Source organism: Pteropus alecto, unplaced genomic scaffold (assembly GCF_000325575.1).
Source record: "Pteropus alecto unplaced genomic scaffold, ASM32557v1 scaffold125, whole genome shotgun sequence".
Taxonomy (NCBI): domain Eukaryota; kingdom Metazoa; phylum Chordata; class Mammalia; order Chiroptera; family Pteropodidae; genus Pteropus; species Pteropus alecto.
The window spans coordinates 7,364,442-7,384,961 of record NW_006436888.1 but is presented as its reverse complement, the minus strand read 5'-3'; the positions used below and the strand labels follow the sequence as shown (position 1 = coordinate 7,384,961).

Here is a 20,520-nt window from a genome sequence, read left to right as displayed (position 1 = left end):
TGGGAGGGGAGGTCTCGGAGGAAGTGACTCTGGAGCTGAGACCTGACGTTGGGGTGGGACTGGATTACATGCCCTCAGCAGCTCTGTTTTGTACCCACTAGGTACCAAGCCCTGTTCCTGGTGCTGGGAATAAGCCCCGAGAGACACACAGTCTGTCTCCGTGGAGCTTGTGTTGTGGGTGAGAGAGAGAGAGAGAGAAACACAAATTTAAGAGGATTTACTGTCAATGAAGAAGAGTGGGGAAAGGGAACAGTGCCTGGAAATTTCCTGCGGGGTGGTTTGGGAAGGCCCCTCTGAAAAGAGAAGCTGAGAGATCTGGGTGTGAAGATGCAGGTGTCTGGAATGCTTCTGAGCATCCCAGGCCACAGACACAGGAAATGCAAAGGCCCTGAGGCAGGCGTGTTAGGGGCCAGGCTGAGGAGGACTCACTCGGGGAGGCGAGGTTGGAGGAGAGCCGGGGCCTGGATGTTGGGACTGACTTGGAGCTGGGGACCACTGGAGGGGGACCCTGATTCTGCCTGGTCCACGGGCTCAGTCTGTTGGGAGGGAGCCCAGGCGGGAACAGGGCCGTGGGAGGCTGCAGGTAGGGCAAGGACCGGGTGCCCATGTGGGTGTGAGGGGGCCAGTTCCCACAGCTCCAACTTGAACACAAGGTCAGACAGACAGTCCCATCCTGAGCTCTGCACAGGGGGTGCTGGGGGCCCCAGGGGGCGTTTAGAAGGAAGAACAACCCAGACCTGTTCCTTTGAAAGTCACAGGTTACTGACCCAGAAGTAAATCTATCCTTAATGCGGAGCATCTGGAAACACTCCCGAGTCGCAGTGTGTTTTGCCCGCAGCCCCTACCTCTGAATAAGCTTCCTGGAATTTTAGAAGGGTCTGCAGGAAGTAGCTGTGCAAAGATTATCTCTCTGAAAGCTCATTTCCCCCGAGGCAGCCAGGAGAGATGGTTGGACCTGACAAGAGCGTTTCTGAGAGTCTCCACCCTTGCGTCGTGGTGGTGAGGGTGTTTTTCCACAACGTGTTGGGGGTGGGGCTCCAGGGCCCACCTTATCTGAAGCTTGGGCCCTTGCTGACCAGGTCAAGAATTGCTGGCTTTGAGCATATCGATAACGTTTAAAATCCTCTGCTCCCTCTCTGCCTGCTTTCCTGTGCTAAATGTCCATTAGCTCTTCCTTCCCGGGAGAGGGGCTGGGGCAGGGGGCGGGCCGTGCAAACAAGGAGGACGAGAACCGAAGTGGGAGGGAGGCGTAGGCTTTTGAAAGGGACCTGGACTTGGAATTCAGGTGTGTGGCCCATCCGGCTTGACTGGGCCTCCTGCGCCTGGGTGGCCCGAATCGAGGGACTCGGCCATCATTCTGTTCACTGTCACTTTAGTGACAGCAGCCGCCGCTCCTGGAGCTCCAGCTTGGAGAGTCAGGGAGGAGATCAAGTCTGGAGCCCAGAGCTCAGCTCCCCCGACCCAACAGAGAACACTGCTATCATAGGACGCGGCTCAGCCCTGGCCGGCCTTTGACCATGGCTTTCCCAGCGCAGGCGGGTGGTGTCCAGGCTCCAGTCCCTGAGGCCCCCGCCGGAGCGTTGCCATGGAGAAGTGACGGCCCAGCCTCCCTCTGAAGGGAGAGTTAGTCACTGTGACTACAAGGGGAGGTGTAGAGCATCTATCTCCTTTCCTGGGTGTATAATGGGGGGGGGGAGGGGAAAGGGGCGGGGCCGCGGCTCTCTGAGCACCTGCTGTGTGCGAATCATCCAGCGAGGGAGCTAACTTCTTTCACACTTTGCAGGAAAGGGATGATATCATATGTCGCCCTGCTCTGCCCTTTGCCTTTTCACTTAGAGAACTTTTTCTCTCCCAGCACGTGGAGATTTACTTGCCGGCTACAGCTTTCAATTCAGGCCCCCCAACAACCCTACAAAGCGACCATTGTCATTTACTGTCAAACGAATGTTTGTTTGACAAACAGCCAGTGTCTCTAGAGGTCAAGAACCTGTCTGTCCCGTGCTGTATAGAATTGTCTCAAGAATCAAAGGCTCCCATCCAGGGGGACGTACGTTTCATAAACTGAAATGCTTAATTTAATGGAAAAGTGTTTTGGTGTGGCCAGCTGTGTCGTCTGGAGCCCGGCGCGTGTTGCCTGGTGCGTGTTCTGTATTCTAGGGTTTTGGTTCCCTGAGGAATGAGGGGAACATGGAGTTTTCCTGCAGAATCATCTCATAGTTAAAGCCTTTGCCCTTCATGAGGGACCAGGGTGCCTGAAGAGCAGCAGTGAGTTGGGGCCCCTCACGCACCCGCCTTGGGTCAGACGCAGCACCTGCCCCGGTGAGCGGCATCAGAGTCAGTGCCCTGCAGGAAGAACTGCAGGAAGTCCTGTCTGTGCCCTGGCTGGACACACCCTGCTCACTCCCGGCGTAGAGTCTGTCTGGAGCTGGCCCCTCTCCCCGGACCCAGCTCCAGCCTCGAGGCTCCCGGGGCCTGGGCTCTCGTGGGAGGCCACACGCCGAGGAAGAACTCGCCATCACCACCATCACTGTCGCCATTGTCACCATGGATGTAAAAACCGTCCAAACCCGCAGAGAATTTTTTAGGAGTAAATTTGAGCCAAACTGACGATGTATGCAGGGGAACAAGACCTCAAGTGCTCTCAAGACTACCGATTTTACACCTTTCATGCCTTCGAAATTAAGGAGGGAATAGAAGGAAGATGCCTTGGAGGTGGAAGAAAGCCTGGTGGGGTGTGGTTGCAGGCTTGGTTAAGGAGATATGCTCACTGGGGTGGTTATGGCTTAATTCAAAGGCGTGTTGACCTAGGCACACAGAAACAATGGCCAGGGCTGCTTAAGGCAAAGATAAACCTTTTACTGCAGAGTTTTAAGCCTAGGGCATGACTGCCCACCTGACCGGCCCAGTTAGGAATTTATCGTCAGATCACCCTGTGAGGCCACTTTCCATAGAACCCCTTTTTCCGTCCTCATCACCAGGGCTGTTATCATCCTCATCATCCTCATGGCTGTTACTGTCATCATCATCCTCATGGCTGTTATCGTCCTCATCATCCTCGCTTCCTGTGGCCCTCAGGGGCTGTGTCAGGCTCCCAAACAGTCCCAGGCCAGCCAGATCTTGCCCTGGCCTCACGACTCAACTGGTCCCTTCCTTCATTTGTTTATTTATTTTCATTTCTGTGTATGATTGCATCCTCAGGTTTTCTCTTTAAAAAAAGAAAAGTTGTTTTTTTATTTTATTTTATTTATTTTTTTTTTTATTAGGCCCGAGCATGGAGATTTTTGCTTGGCTTAAAAATAATGTTAGAGTGATGAGTTCAGTGTCTTCAAAAAAAAAGAAGAAAAGAGAAAAGCGGTGAGTCATCGGCAGACATGGACCCTGGGCTGCTGGCGACAGAGCCCGGGCGCTGGGCCTCGTCACCGGCCACATCTTTGCTTGAGTGGTTTTTTAAAAGCGGAGCAGAGGTGAGCATGCCTTAAGGAGTGTGCTCGCTCGGGTTTCTTTTTTCGAAGAGGAGACTAATATTTCACAAAGTTTACTGAAGAGAAAGTCTGCTTTGTTTTTAAATCCAAATGGAATGTAGCCGGTGTCAACCCTGAATTCCCGAGTCCCCAGGGCTTGTCCTTAGGGTGGGGCCTTGGCCCTGCCCATCTCGAGTCCCCAGGCCCCAGCAAGGTGTGCAGCCACCATCAAACAAAAAGCAGAATTCTCTCCATTCACCCCTGAATGACTACCCTTGGATAATTCAATTCACAAAGGCAAGGTGAGAGGCAGGTAAAAGGTGATGATGATAAGTAAACGGATGGTGAACCTCAGAGCCTGACACGTTCCCTCCGATCTGCCATCAGCGATGACTCTGCAAGAATAATAAACTGCAAGTTCACGGCAGAATGAGATCACCCGTTTTCTAATACTTGGTTAGACTTCCACATCCCTTCTCCAAGGATGACAGCCACTCAGCGTGCTTACGACAGAGTAAATCCCTTCCGGATTGTGGATAATACTATGTCATTAGTCCAAGAGGCATCTAGCTCAGTGCCACCTGAGGTCTTAAGACACTTTTAAAAATGTAATTATGCAATGGATATGTCAATACCTGCTCATCGGAAAAGACTCAAAGGGTACACGGATGCATAAAGCAAACTCGAGCGTTCCCTCGGTGCCTCCTCCCCCCGTCCCCTCCCTTTCCCCAAATTCTCACTTTGGGGTCACTCTTCCAGTCTGTTTTCCATGAACTTAACAAATGTGTAACCAACCGTTCACATCCACACCCACACGCGTTACGTTGTACCCATAGATATGCACATTATAATTTTAAATATTATTTTAAAATAAATAGGATCCTGTCGTGTACATTCTTTTGCAAACTGAATTTTTAAAAACTCGACGCGTCTTAGAGATCTGCTCGTGTCAGGTTGACCTTGACGGCTGAATAGGACTCCACAGCACAGCTGCCTTATACGTCCTCTGACCATTCCTCTGCCGCTGCGTTTACCCTTGATTTTATTTATTGCGGTGAAATACACATAACATAAAACTTATCATCTTATCATTTTTAAGTGTACAGTCAGTGGCATAAGGACACTCACATGGTTGTGCAGCCGTCACCACTGTCCATCCATCTCTGGAACGCTCTCCGTCTTGCAAAACTGACACTCTGTCCCCATTAAACACTGACTCCCCCTCTCCCCTCCCCCAGCTGCTGGCATTTGCCTTTCCACCTGCTGCCTCTGCGAATATGACCGCTCGAGGTGTCTCATCCGAGGGGACTCGTCCGGTATCTGTGTTTCTGTGACCGGTTGATTTTATTCAGCATAATGTCCTAGCAGAAGGCTCTTCCTTTTCAAGGCTGAGTAATATTCCACCGTGTGTATCCACCACGTTGTGTTTACCCATTCGTGTGCTGGTGGACGCTCAGGTTGCTTCCACGTTCGTGCCGTGAATTATGCTGTTACGAACGTTCTTTGGGGTACGTAGCCGGAAGTGGAATGGCCGGATCGCATTGTAACTCTGGTTTTCATTTTCGAGGAACGGCCGCATTGTTTTGCACAGTGGCTGTGGCATCCTGCATCCCCACCGACAGCGCACGAGGGTCCCAGTCTCTCTGCACCCTCAGCACACGCGTCCTTTTCTCTTCTGACAGGTGCGGGGTGACACCTCATCGCACCTTTGCTTTGCGTTTCCCTAACGATTAGTGATGCCGAGCGTCTTCCCGTCCTTGTTGCCCATTTATTCATTTACTTGGGAGAAACGTCGATTCAGAACTTTGTTTAAACTAAATTGGGTTTAGTTTTCTTGTTGAAACTAATGGATTTCAAGGTATTTTTACAGTTATTAAATATTTTTAGAAGTTTCAGGGAATACGTTCGGGCGTACTTTTCTGTGCAAGTGTGGACTTTTGGATCAAAGAGCGGGCACACGGATTTGATAGACGTGGCCAATTTGCCCTCCGATTTGCCTGCTTCCCCTGTATGATCAATAACACCAATTATCATCCATCTTGTTACTTGAAAATCTTACCTACAGAGATTGGATGCAGACGCGGCTGTGTACGATTTCACACGAATGCCCATTTACCCAAGTTAAGGAAGGAAACTTCTCCAGGGCTCAATTGCCTGGCCTTCCCCAGTCTTACCCCTCGCCCCGTACCCCAGACTGACCCCTTGCATGACTTCACCACATGGACCGTCCACAACTCCCTCATCGAACCGCTGGTGACCACGGGCCATTTCCCACACTACGCCTGTGTCTCCCGCTGCAGGCACCCAGGGTGGGTGCCTGGGCGCCGGCCCCTCACGTTCTGAGTAGCAGTGACGGTGGTTCTTATTACAAGGGATACCGATCGTAAGGAATGTAGCTTTCAAAATATTTAAAAAAAAATTGTGATAAAACAATATATGTTTTTCAATTAAATGGTAATATTTAGCAGTTGGTCAGATAACTACCCTAGTTTCGATCGTAAATGTAGCTTTCAAAATATTTTTTAAAAAAAAATTGTGATAAAACAATATATGTTTTTCAATTAAATGGTAATATTTAGCAGTTGGTCAGATAACTACCCTAGTTTGGAAGTTGTGACGAGAATAAATGATATTTTGAGGTCTCTCCAGCAAGTTTGATGTGATATGCAAACAAATCTGTATTCTCTTGCGGGATGTCACAGGTCCTGCTGATACTGCCTTGGTTTGATTCTACTAGAAAGCGGTACCGACTTTCGGTTAGATATTAGTGAAAATGCAGAGGTTTTTTTCCCCCATGTGAGTTCACAGAATTCTTCCCATGCACCCCGGGTGAAGAACCCCTGCACCAGGAAACGCCAAACCACTTCCTGAGCAGTTATAGCCATTTATAATCCACGGGCAATGAATAAGAATGACTGTCCCGTGTCCTGACGCACGAGCTATTGTCCCGCATTTTAATTATCGAGAATGTGCTGTGTGCGAAGGCCTTCATTTGCATTTTCCTGGTTACTCATGAAGCATCGTTTCTATATGGTTCCTTCTTCTGTGTAATGACTATCCTTCGCTCATCATTCTGGTTTTTATTTTTTATTTTTGTCTTTGTCTTTTTAATCTGTAGGAATTCTTTATATAGTCTGAATAGAAATCACTTGCTTACATGAGTGGCAAATATCTTTGGGATTGCGGCCTGCCTTTTCACTCTGTGGTACCTGTGATAAACAGAAATTCTTAATTTTAATAGAGTAGAATCTACCTGTTTTTGTCTTTACAGTTCGTGCTAAATTCTTTCCTATCTCAAGATCATAAAGATGTCCACTTAGATTGTTTACTAAATTATTCGCCCTTTTGCATTCCACATCTGAACTTGATGTGTGGCGTGGAAATCTGATTTCCTTTTTTCCACGTGTGGCTAATCAGGTGTCCCACGGCCAGTGAGCGAATGGGCCCCTTTTCCCCACTAATCTGCAGTCCTAGCTCGACCTAAATCGTCTCCGTGAGTGCTTGTCTTTGTTTGCGGGCTCTGTTCTGTTAGTCTGTGCGGTCCGGTTTCCCCACCTGGTGGGGGCGATTCCCCCAACGTCCTCCGGAGTCCCCGGCTGACCGTGGCCTCGACTCTTCCACGGAGACGTTTAGCAAGTCCCACAAAGAATACTGTTGGATTTTTATTGGGATTGCATTAAATTCATAGAGCAGTTTGGGGAAGGCTGACATCTCACTGATACTGAATCTTCTTATTCAAGAGCAAAGCGTACTTTCCATTCATTTCGGTCTTTAACATCTAATGTCTTTCAACAATGTTTTGTAATTTATCCATCAAGGGCTAGCACGTCTCATGTCAGATTTATTATTAGGTCTGTCTGCCTTCCTTTCTTTCTCTCTTTCCTTTTTTCCTTCCTTCCCTCCTTCCTTCCTTCCTTTTCTGATTTTATAAATACCTTTAAAAATGGTTTTCTGATTGTTGCTGGTATATAGAAATGCAGATATGTTTCTATATTGATCAAGTATTCAGCCTTTTAAAACTCTCTTATTCTAATGTAATGTAGATATAAATCATTTTGAATTTTTTATATAGACATTCATATCATCAAAGACAATTTATTTCTCTCTTTCCAGTCCCTAAATGTTTAATCTATTTTTCTTGCTGGTTAGGGTCTCTAGTACAATGATAAATTCAAGTGATTAAAATGGGCATCTTATAAAGTATAAAGGGAATTAAATATAACATCTGCTGTAGAATTTTAAATTTATTTTTTATTAAATCTTCGGTGTTTTGCAGTCTCACTGCAAATCTACGATTTATGGATCTATTTCCTTCTTTTTCTTTCCTCCCTTTCTCCTTCCTTCCTTCCTTCTTTTTGATCTATAGGGATTTATTAGGATTTCTGGATTTAAGCCTTGGTATATTTCAACAGTTCTGGAAAATTCTCATTCCATTACCTTTTCAAATATTGCTTCTTCCGCATTCCGTCTGGTCTCTCTCCAGATTATGTAATTCACACCCTTCCATTTTCTCTCATCTTTAACCTCTCTGTCACCCTCTCCATCCTTTGTCCTTCGGTTCCGCATTCTATGTCATTTCTTCACCTAGTTCATTAATTCTTCAGCTGTGTCCAATATGGTGGCCGGCACATTCATTGAACTGTTACATTTAATTATTACCTATATATTTTATTTTAAGATGTTTTATTTTATTCCTTTTTGAATCTATTTGCATATATCTATTTATTCGAATGTACCAAACACATGGATTTCATGTTCGGTGTCTGGTGACTCTAAAACCCGATGGCTTCGCGGCTCTGTCTCTGCTCTGTGGTCCTGTCCTCCTTGTTTGCGGTGCCTTGTTTCCCTGTGGGTTTTGCTTGGGAAATGTTCATTTTCCTTTATTTTATTTTATTTTTTTTATTCTGTAGGAATTCTTTGAGGTTTGGACTGAGGTTGAGTTCTTGCAGAGAGGGTTTGCATTTGCTACTGACAGTTACTCGAGAGCCCTATCATTCCAAGTGTGTGTGTGTGTGTGTGTGTGTGTGTGTTTGGTGTCAGTTTCAGAGCTCAGGGCAGGAAATATAAACCATTCAGTGTATGTTAAGCAGAAAGGGGTTTAAAATGGGGAATCAGGTGTTTATAACATCACTGGGGAAACTAGGGGCCTCCTTGGACTGTTGTTGGAGACCATGTCACCAGTTTTAACTCGGGCATAAGGAAGCCAGGCTCAGGAGGCCATCACTGTCACTGCAGCTGTGACCATAACAACCATATCTTCCCACACAGCGGTGGCTAAAACCCTGAAATGCTGAGTCTGGCCACTGCCGGACCATCTCTCACACCCATCCCTATGCCCTTGGTTGCCAGCAAGACAGCCTCTGCCTCACTGCCCCTTACCAGCTCTCATGCGGTTCTGTGCGACTGGCAGAACCGAACTCGCATCTGGAACCTAGCTGCAAAAGAGCCTCGGGATGTAAGCTTTTACGTCCCGGCCGCTGCTGCAGGAGCGGGAGATGCAGCTGAGTCCTGCGGATCACACGCAGCCCAGCGCTCCCGGGCCGTTTCCCTCTGTTCCGTCCGTCAGACCGTAGCAGGGCGCTTCTCGCTAGCCTGTTGTCAGCATCTGCCTGCCGTATCCTTCTCCATCCCCTTATCTGACACTATTCACTGGCTACCGAATATTCATTTCTAATACCCTTCTCTCTTGTATGCTTTCACCGTATGGTCCAAGGGTGACCCTCGTGTCTTGCCAGGTGACAACAGTTTTGATAAATGAAACACAAGCAGAAGTCTGTTGAGAGGTCTGGGAAGGTTTTCGTTTTTCCTGAAAAAAGGAAGCGATGGGACCATTGTTGCTTCTTACGCCTTCCTGCCTTCAATGCGGATGTGTTGCCTGGAGCCTTGGCAGCCATTCTGTGACCATGAAGAAAAGGACAAGAGAATTGCTGAGACACCATCTCTGCACTGTCAAACTAACACCCGCAGCCACATACTTCCAGATTTCTACAAGAAAAATAAACCTACTTTGTTAGCCACTGTTAGTGGTGTTTCTGTTATTCGTACTCAAAAGTACTCCCAGCCAACATATGACTTTCTTTTTACGTGTGTCTTCTATGAATGACATAAATGTCATTGTTGTTAATTTAATCTGAAGGCCTCTATGTTTAAATGGGAATGTAATTAATTCCCCCTTTTTTATATGCGTTTACTGGTGTTTTTGACTTATTCCTTCCATCTTATTCTGTTTGCTTTTAACTATGGGTTTTTTAAACTGTTAAATTCCCCCCTTTTCTTACCATTTATTATATTGATCATTTTTTCCTTTTCTTTTTCTTCAAGTGATTTAGAAGTTGTACATTCAATTTCTGCTATCCCAACTGAGACAACCTTCCAATCTTTATTTTTTCTGTGCTATAGTTTGAGTACTTTCTATTTATCTGTCTTGATGTTCATGTTATAATTCCTTTTGCAATATCCAATCGGGCATCAGTTCTCTAAAACAAATTTTTTTTCAGATATAGCATTTTTCAGGTCTACAATTTTCGTTTGGTCCTTTTTTATGGTTTCTAGATCACTCCTGAAAATTCCCTATACTTTCACCCATCGTGGCCATCTGTATCTGTAGCATCTTTAACGTATTTATAATAATTATTTTAGAGAGTTTGCTAATTCCAGATCTTGGTTATCTGTGGGTCTGATTCTATTGACTGTTTTTTCCTCTTGATTATGGGAGGCATTCTCCCGCTTCTCCACATGACTTATAAACTTTGGTCATTTACTGATGGCTGATACACGGTAGCACAGTGGTTCCCGTCATCTTCCTCTGAAAGTGACGAATTTTGTTCTAGAAGGCTGCTAACTGACTGGCTAATAACCCTGAACCTGTGGTGGCTTGTTTATAGGCTTGGTAGAGCAGGTCTCTTTCAGTTTTGCCCTCAGTCTGGAATGTGGCCCTCACTTCTAAAACGTGGCCCTTCTGGGCATTTATTAAAAAGCCCAAGAGGTTTAGCAAGCATCTCTAACCTGGCTTGACTTGCATGCCACACTTTGTGTCAGCACCCGGGCAGCTGCTAAGACCTCTGCTCAGTCTTGGCCTTCTAGTTGTCACTTTCCACGGAGCCCCTTGCAGCGGGGACCTATAACGCACAGTTGAAGGTTGGCCAAGGATTTAAGGGGTGTTCGTACACAAACCGTAGGGCTTCCTCCCGCCTAGGATCTGCCCCGCCCCGCTAATTCCTAGCTACTGTGGCAGCTCTGAAATCTGAGTGCTGTCTCTTCCGCCCAATGAGACTGCTGCTTTCTGTTTGAACTCTTCCTCGTGCTGGGAGAGTTAAGGAACATTCTTGGGAGAAAGCCAAGTTTACATGTCCCGTCTCCACTAGTTTGTGTCCCTTCTCTTCAGGGCACTGGTTGCCCCCCTGAACCTCCACATCGTTGCTCTTTATACTTTATCCTTAGTTTATAATCGCCATAGGCAGGATGGTGAATCTGGTTCACGTTTCTGTACTATTACCCGAAGTGGACCTTATCCTCTAAATCTTTAATGTATACTTAATAGTATTCAGCAATATCCAGAATTAACCAATTCTGTCCTCTGCTCCTTCAAGAGGAAAACCTCAGTCTGTTTTCCCTTCCCTCCTCATTCTCCTTGAATCGATCTGGAATCTTCGTTCTCTGTCATTATTCATTTGTTAATTACACATAAACGATTATGCAAATGTCACCGTAAGTTGTGCTGGCCTGTTCGCTGGCCACTGCCCCTCAGACACCGTCCATCCGCCTTGGATTCCCTTTGTCATGCTGGGTTTCAGCCCTTGAGAAATCCTTTCAGAGGGCACATCTGAGAGTGACAGGCTTTCTGAGGTTTGTGTGCCTGAAGTATTTTATTCTAATCTTTCACTTGGATGCAAATTTGGCTGAGTTCAAATTCAGTTTTTTCTTAGAACCTTGATACTACTGGTCTATTTTCTTCTAGTATCCCATGTTGCTGGGGTTCATGTAATTCTTACTCCTTGGTAAAGTAACTTTCTGCTTGTTTTTTCCCTTTGGAAGTTTTATTTATTTGTTTGTTTGTTTTTTTGTTCATTTATTTGTTTATTTATTTGTTTATTTATTTTTAATCCTTGGTATTCTGAAGTTTTGGGAATGTGTCTGCATTTGTCTTATTTTGAATCATTTGGCATCGGAGGATCCTTTTCACATGAAGACCTGTATCTTCAGATCTGGGAAATTTTCTTCTCTTGTGTTTTAATTCTTTCTTTTATGCCACTCTCTATTTCTGTCTTTTTTTCTTCACATTTCCTATCCCTTGGCTTTTTTTTTTTTTTCCCATAATAGTTTATTTTTGTCTTATAGATGTACTATTCTGTCTGATATCTGAGGTATCTGAGGATTATTTTCACGCTTGTGAAATATTTGCATGAGTGCTGGTCTCTATTTATTGAGTGGTGCTTTTCTTAGTATTAATTTTCCTCAAACGTTTGGTGACTTTTAATTTTATGCTCCTGTTTTTGTTTGAAAGTTCCCATTCTGTTGTCTGTGATGATGGCTCTGATTACATGAGCTTGGAAGAGGAAGGACAATGCGTCTGGACAGAGCGTGCAGTCAGGACGGATATTGCCCATTGGGGCGGGTAGGGGGGCACATTTTTTCAGAAAGTTCTCGCTACCTAGGGCCTTTTTGTGTGTCTGACACCAGTGCTCTAGCCTGTAGGCATGCTCACTGACGCAGCCTAGCCGAAGGTGCGGGGTGGGGTGGGGGGAAGCTGGCTGGCCCGCACTCTGGAGTGGTTCTCCAGATACCCCCCTGACCACCGCCCAGGCTCCGTCCTGCTCCATCCCCATACACGCCTCCTTCCCAGAACCCCCCGGGGCTGCCGGCCATCACAGAAGCCATCTCCTGTGACGGTTTTAGTCTTCCTTTTCCTTTGGGCCGATTTCTCCATCAAACCACACCTCTCTCTGCTCCGTATCTTTCATGAATCCCTGAACCAATCCGGTGTGCCAATAGATATATTATTTTTTGCTTATAGATTTAGTCTCAATTTCAGGAGATTTCAGGAGCTATTTAGCAGGGAGGCAGGAGGCCTGCAAGCATCCAACTGCGGATGGGCTCTCCATCACTCTATTTAATTCTGTTCCTGGCTATGAACTATAAAATAGGAGATCTACCCCACTCTAATAATGTTGCTTGTCGTGATTGAGGTTCGAACTTAAAGGAAAAAGACCAGGATTTATAACCAGAAAAGGAGTTGAAAACATATCCTGAAAATTAGCAAATTTTAGAAGAAACACTTTCAGTGAATTTCGCACATGAAACGAGTTATGGGGAAGTGAGGGGGTCAACAAGTCCAGAAAAATAGAAATGGATTTCTTCTAAGCCACCACTTGTATCAGCAGACACTGATGCATAAATAATAGCCAAGTTTTATGTGCAACTCAGGGCGTGGCATTTATGTGTGATTCAGAAAGGACACCATGAGTTTGTAGAGGTGGGAGCGGGCTGCGGGGTGGAGTTTAGGCGAGAACAGAATTATCATGTGCGCTGGGTGAATGATAACACCTCTTTTGGCCCAGAAGGCTCTTCAGAGAAAACTCTGTATCCAGAAGACTGTCTTTTGGGATTACCGAGTGCATAGGACTCCTTAAGAATACGAATTTAAGAAAAAAGATTAATTTAAGTAAATAGAAGTTATCTACAGCCTGACACTGCAGGCTTCGGAGGCAAACATTTCACATGAGCATTTCGGTTTGCTAAATCAATTTCTTTATGAGATCGCCATCGACGAGCCGATGACACGCGGCAGTCTGTCTATCTATTATTGTTAAAACCTGTGGATTCCTGCAAAAAGAACAATCGAATGGATTCAGCATCCACTTGGCTTGGAAGGAAAAAAAAAAGTGTAGCTTCAAAAACAAAAACAAAAACAGATTTCTGGCTGCTGTCCTCAAACTCCTCCTACACAGCTGATTGTGGACAGGACAAGCCGCTGGCGGTTCCTTCCCACACTGCAGCTTTCGTCCAGAAGCCTCTGACTGGCATGTGCCATCTCAGGTTTGGTTCTGGTGACAGTGACTTTCTCTCCGGGCGCTGTACACGTGTTTTTTCTTTGGAACGAAGCCCCCTGGTTCTCAGGCTGATTCTGATGACATCACACGACAATATTTCTTTCATTGTGTCCAGCACAGCGCCTGGCAAATAGCAAGTTTCCGATAACCGGTGGCTGTTGATAATAATTAGACATCTGCAAGCGAGTTAAATCTCCCAAGTGCCATCGCACGAGACACCCCGCAGGCCACAGCCGCCCTGCGTGGAGGAAAGCACGCGGCTAGGGGACGGATCATCGTGCTTTTTTTGGGCTCCAGCCACGGTGCCCAGCAGTGCTAAGTTAGGGGGGCAGGTGGAAGGGAAGTCGAGATGGAAAACTCAAAAAGGCAGGGCCTGGAACGTGGATGGGAAGATAAAATCGTGGCGATGCTTTGAGAAGGAAGAACCGCCTGGTTCCGTGGCCTCCTGTTGTCTTTGGAATGTGGTTATTATAATGTGTGTGGACTGACGCAAGGCGCTCGGCGCCTCCCCCACCCGCTGCGCGGGCAGTGAGAACCGAGCCCGCGCTATCATGTGAGCCGGCCACCTGGGCTCCGGCAAGCCCCAGACGTGTAATTAGAGGCTCCGGGCCGGGGTGATGCGCAGACAAGTCTTATCATGTGTCTGGGCTGCTGCGGTCGCCTCTGCAGCTCTGTGAGCCGGGCTCGCCGCCTGGCTGAGGAGCGGGGACTGTCCCAGCACCGTGGTCATTTCTTACTAGAACACCGTGCACGAGGACACCAGGGCAGCCGGGGCTTTGGCACCGACAAAATGCAGCCTCCCGCGCGCGCCGTGCCCAAGGCTGCTCAGGGCTGAGGCCAGACTCATTAGCCTTACACAAGAAGGGAGTGTCCTAAACTCAGGCAGTCCCGGGGGGCGGCGCTGCGCTGACCCCGCCCACTGCAAAATGAAGAAATACGCACGCACGAAGCATGTGATTAAGATGTTTATTTGACGTGGATCCAAAGTTATTTGCGAGGAATGAAGGTGGTGCCTTTCTCCAGCAGGACAGAGTCAAGGTGACTGATACACATTCCCAAGGACTGGTCCCTCCCACCGGCCTTCTTACTGGGGGGAGTGGGGGGCGGGGCGGGGGAGCAGCAGGTTTATGTGTGGTGGATACTGTTTCAGTGACTCGCTACAGGTCGCCTCGCTTGGGGCTCCTGGCAGTTTTCTGGAATCAGGATGAGGGATGATGGAGATCCAGAGGCAGGCTTCAGCCCAGTAGCCTGCCAGCTGTCCACGGGCAGGTGAACACCAGTACCCAGAGTCTTTCCCCTTGTCCCTAACCCTCTCTCCGTCCCCAAGCCCCATCTGTTGCCCTGGGTGGCAGCAGACCTAGAGGAGCAAAGGGTCACTACCGAGTGGAAAAATTTTCTCAGGTGCAGAAGCACATCCACGCCAAGTATGTTGGCCTCTGACTTCTGATCACGTGAACGCAGAGGAGAGCACGTTTCCGCATGCTGCGGTGTGTGCTTCTCAGTGGCTCAGGCAGGAGCATCTTAAAGTGTGATGCTTCCAAGTGAAAAGCATGAAAATTCACACCCGCAAACTGCATTAGACATGCCTCGCTCATGCTGCACTGAGTGACGATGGATAAAGGCGAGGCTCACCGAGTCCGGACACACCGGAACCTTCTCCCAATTCTCTCCCCTCTCTCCTTTGCCCAAAGAAAATCCCCAAACTTCTGAAAGTCTTGATTCCTGTGTGCAGAGAAAAAGGCCCAAAACCTTTGTCAAATGGACCGGTCTACAAAGAAAAGCCATCTCTGAGTGTATTTTAGGATGAACCAAGCTTATTTTCCTTGGGACAAGAACACCTCGAAGCTCTAGCGCTGGTTTAGAAGTTCACTCTGCCTCCTGATTAGTTGACACATTTCAGATCCAAAGATGTGTCCTCTCAAGGCTGCATCTGTCCCAGCAGAGGACCTATAAAGGACACAGCATTCAGGAGTCCCCAGAGTCTGAAGTATTATCTTTACTACAGCGAATGCAAATGAATCGTGCAGAAAAATCTTGGCAGATCACAGTTCACGTGCAGTTTATCTTTTTGGTTTTCATCATCATCATGTGTGTAGTTACCTGGCAGTATATTTTTAAAGCTTTATTAGCTTTTCACAAAATGCCTAACAGAATGCCAAAGTTACTTTGTAAACAAATTTTAAAAAGTAGGAGCTAAGTCCACTTTGATACTATTTCTAGAAAAAATACTATATGAGTATCGTGATGATGTTGATTTTCTGGTTTTGATAACAGACTATAATTATATAAGATGTTATTCTTGGGGGAGTCTGGGTAGTGGGTACAGGGACCTCTGTACTATTTTTGAAACTTCTTGGGAGTCTATAATTATTTCAAAATAAGAAGTAAAAAAAAAAAAAAAAAAAAAACCTGTATGCTATAACCCTGCTAGGAGATTATTTTCAAGGAAAAGGCTCCATAGACTCTAAAACTATAAATTATGGCATGAAATTAAGAACTAAAATAAGAATAACTTAATATGTGTTTTAATTCTCGAGCTCGTAGATAGATGGATGTACGGATATAGTTGTCTCTTCTCAATCTGTGTAACACTCCAGAAGAATCCGAGGCCTCTGTTTTGGAATGGGGCTCCTAGCACCCTCTTAAAGATGGTTCTTTTCATAACGTAGTTAAGACATCACTTGGGACCTAGAAATAATCAACATATAAACAAGATTGAACTTCCATTAGGTGCGGAATTTAATAAAAAGATAGGCCACACATACTGGTTATTGCAACCTGGGCCGACTTAATATTTCACATTATCCAAATTTTGAGCTGACTTACACACGGGTCCTCTTGACGGACTGTAGCTTCTGCTTTGTGCCATGAAGCGGTCCCTAGTGACACATCCCTTGGGGCCGTATGGTACTGAGCTCTGCTGCGGCACCATCCCCCACGGATGGGAAGGCGAGGCCCAGGGAAGCTACAGGAAGCCTTCGCTTGGAGTGTGAGAGGTTACGCCTGGAGTCTGCACGTCTTGCCCTTGGGACAGCACTTTGTCACTGGATACTACCTGCCGGAAGAGAGAACTCGAGGACGCACAAGTGGCAGCTAGCAGACAGCCGTTTCCTCCCTGGTACTGGTCTCGGCCACAGCCAAGTGAGTAGCACGGGGCCGACCCGGGCTTTGGAAGTCAATTTGCTCAGCGTTCTGGTTGAGGATCAAGCTGGCAGATGGTGCTGTGGACAGGGTTCCTTCCAGTCACGTGGCATTAGCAAAAATTAGCGTGGCCAGGAAAAAGTAAGAAAATGTCTATTCTCCCCAAATCAAAGAAACACCCGGAGGTAAGAGGGAAGCAAATATGGAACTAATTGGTCTCGACTGCAATGCAAAGGGCAGTGGAGGGGGCAAAAAAAGGCAGAAGGGACGCGAGATGCGGTCGTGGAGGCGCTGCATCCCGACTCCGCTGCTGCTCGGGGCGGAGGACGCCCGGCCCGCTGGGCTGCGTCCCGCCCAAGCTCCCGAGCCCTTCCTACCTCCAAGACGCTTTCGGAGCCAGTTTTCCCCATCTCCACCACCCGGCACCCAAACCCGTCAGGACAGCCTCAGTCCTCAAGTCTCCCGTCTCCTCAGCTCCTCCCCGATCTGTTCTCCACGCGACAGCCACTGTCAACTTTTTAAAACAAATCAGATCATGTCACTCCCCCGCGGACACCTCTGAGGCGCGTCCGCTGCCTCTTCCCATTGCCCATCCCTGCCATGACAGCTCCCAGCTGATGGGAAAGCCCAGCCTTCTCTCTGCCCTCGGCCTCATTTTCTCCGCTAGCCCGCCCTCGTCGCCTGCCTCCTTCCGCTTAGATGCCAACCCTTCAAGTCTCACCACCTCAGAGAGCTGTCATTCCGCCACCACCACCGTTCACTACTTTTTAGCATGTACATCAGTTGGAATCACGTTCTGCTTTAAATCCCATTAGGGCCAGGGGGTGGGAGGGTTGGGGGGTGTTTTCTCCGGGTCTGGCACGAATGAACATACTGGGCTCATTTCTTCATCTGTCAAAGGCCAGGAACGACACCCAGCTTTCAGGGTGACAGCGAGTTGGCAGTTCACGAGCAGGGCCCTCACTGTGCACCGTCGCTGGCGCTTATATGCACTTGTCACAGATGATTCCCTATTGTAGGTGCCACCCCTCCCCCCACTTTACCCATGAGAACACTGAGGTCTGGGGACTTTTAAGAACCTGCCCAACACACAATCAGAAAGAGGTGGAGTTGGATTCTGAGCCCAGATCACCGATTGGACTCTGGAGGGTACCAAGGACACGCAGGTGCACGGTTAAGGTCACGGAGAGCATCTCCATCCTCCAGGTGGGCGGGCAGCTTGACTTTAGCCATAGGGCAGAGGATGGTGGAGGAGGTGACCCTGGCGAGCACCCTCGCAAACAGCACCCCGGCTTCCTCCAAAAGCTGCCGGGAGACTCGCCCCCTCTGCAAGAGGCTGGGGCAGGCTGGGGGTGCTTGGGTGACCTCACATCAAGCAAGAGGCGGAGCCTCCCAGAGGCCCAGAGTCCGGACCTGGTCCTAAAACTCAGTGAGTCACATGACAAGTCTATCAGAGCTGGTTTCTCCCGTCTCCTTCCCGCGAGTGGGCCGCCCCTCCCCGACGACACATTTTGATAGTGACAAATCAGCATTGACTCAAGTTCACTATCATTAAAGGTAAATACCAACAGCTCATTTCTCTATGCATTTGTATGTTTAAATATGAATTGCCCAAATTATTTGTCATTTTAGGGAATGACAGTAAATTTCAAGTATGTACTAAATTGCCAAAAAAAAATCTGCCTTTTGCTTAAAAAAGGTGATGTTAAATGACTTAAGACATAAAATTCTGTCAGTGTAGCCAAGAAACAGTAACAGTATTGTAAATAAGTATAACTTTATTAAAATGAAAAGGCAATATTCAAAATAATGCAACAAAAATGAATAAAATCCTTTGTCCAATACTGTACACATGATGCAGAAATCAGTGCATTTTTCTAAAGCATGTTTTAACCTTCATTTAGTTCACACTAAAATACAAGCTTTAAATAGCTCAAATAGTATCATTCAGCAGTTTCAACTGTAAACAGCTTGTTTAACTGTTAAGAGAACATTGCAGTGATGTACGTTTAGTGAGCACCTTCTCGCCTGTGCTTAGCTACGTAGGATGACTGCACGGGAGCCGTGGAAGGATGAACAGGAGCTACATCTCGCTTTTTTTTGAAGCAGCCAGCTGCGAGAGTTTGAAAGCAGAGCGAGGCTGATGTGACCTCTGGTATCAGGACATACTGCATTCTTGGTCAGAAGTGTTTTACTTAAAAAGCAAACAATCCCCAGGAAATACTGAATAGGAACCAGCAACACAAGGCCTGCTTGTGCTGTATCTGTTTTATTAAGTCTAAAAAAAAAACAAACAAAAAAACACCACACACATCCCCACACGAAAACTCTCGATCACATAGCTGTTTCATTATTGCTTAAAATGGACACCCTGGACATTGGGGACAGTCTGCCTCCCGCTGCTTCTGTAAGGCATACGTGACAATGGGCCGTTTTAGTGGAACAAAGGAGGAACTGTATGGAAAATGTACTAATTCTATCAGCTTCCCATTTTTCAAGATGCGACACATGTGCAGGTGAAGGGTGGTGGCCAAACAAACCGCTGTGACCCCCCTCGGGGAAGCCAGAAGCGAGGCGGAGTCTGCGGGCCTGGGGACGGTGCTGACCCACAGGCAGAGCCACAGCGAGCACACACACCCTGCCCTCCATAAAGACAGCTTGCAAAAATAAACAAAACAAAACAAAAAAACAGAACAAGGCCAGAGACAGAAATCTTCAAACTTACTAAGAATTTTTTTTTTCTTTTTTTTTTTTTTTTATGATTTGATCTAAATACTGCGTTTTCTTCTGTTTGCTCAATTTTCAGCCTATCAAGAATCATTCTGCAGCTTCAGTTTCTAGCATTCGGGGTGTCTATTACTCTACGACAGCCACTAACTGGTTAGCCTGCAACTACAGTCTACAACGCAGCGTGCGCGTGCGAGCCCCCGGCCTGCCCTCCGCCATCGTGTCTTTGTAGCCTTGGACAGACTTTTCTCCAACGCTGACAAGATCAGGGACCCTCAGCATGAAGCACCTCACAGCCACTCCCAGCCTCTCTAGCACAGAGTCCAATTTTTATTCCGCAGCTAAATCGTTTTCCTGTGAACCTCAGCCGGACTGGAACACAGCTCGAGAGCCACCTGCGCCCGTGGCACCTCCGCTGCCCGGCGACCCAGAGTCTAAGGGGAAACCACGCAGGACGGGTGCTTGCGCTTCCCCTGGCCGCCGGGGGCCGCTCTCGCTTTCGGGCCGGGCTTGTCTGCGGCCGGGGGCCCGAGGCCGTCAGCAGCGGGCAGCGCCTGGACGTGGGTGCCCACGTCTGCTTCTTCGGCTTCCTGAAAGAATTTCTCGTATCTGTCCAGATACGGCGGCCTCTCAGGTAGGAGGTAATAATGTGTCGAGCTGACCTTCTTCCCATTTTCGATGATGGGCAGGATGCAGGGCGCCTTATTGGCAGACCCTTCGCTGTTCTGTCTCTGCAGGGCTTTGGGGCTGGTGTACTTGGGGTCGGGAGCGAAGCTCTGCGTGGGGGGCATGACCCCATTGAGGTAAGACGGAAGGCTTTTGGGGCTCGGTGTGCGGGAGCTGCTCCGGGACAGCGGCTCTCTGGGCGGCACTTTGGGAGGCCTGTCTTCGTCACTGTAGGTGCTGGACGCCACCTCCGCCGACCACCGTCTGTAGTCTGGCTTCACTGGCCTAGGAGGTATGGGGACCCGGGGGGGCACCTCGGGTTTCTCGTCGTCGTCGGAGTTGGGAGAAGCTCTGTGCGGGTGGCCGGGGCCCCTGGCGGCGGCCTTGTTGAGGGACCCGGCCGGGCCCGAGTGGGACCTGCGCAGCCTGCGGTGGGCCTGGGACGGAGAGGGGTCGAGGTCGGGGTCGGGGTCGGG

The 20,520-nt window shown here is 47.9% G+C and overlaps 1 protein-coding gene across 1 annotated transcript in view; it reads right to left on the bottom strand.

The window, feature by feature from the left end:
• Nucleotides 1-19,365: 19,365 nt before the first annotated feature.
• The window catches only part of ERRFI1 (ERBB receptor feedback inhibitor 1), an 11,574-nt gene continuing 10,419 nt past the window's right edge, over nucleotides 19,366-20,520 (bottom strand). Inside the window, exon 5 of the mRNA XM_006914440.3 lies at nucleotides 19,366-20,519. Coding sequence (XP_006914502.1) covers nucleotides 19,813-20,519 — 707 coding nt within the window. The 3' untranslated portion in view covers nucleotides 19,366-19,812. The remainder of the gene's footprint in view (nucleotide 20,520) is intronic.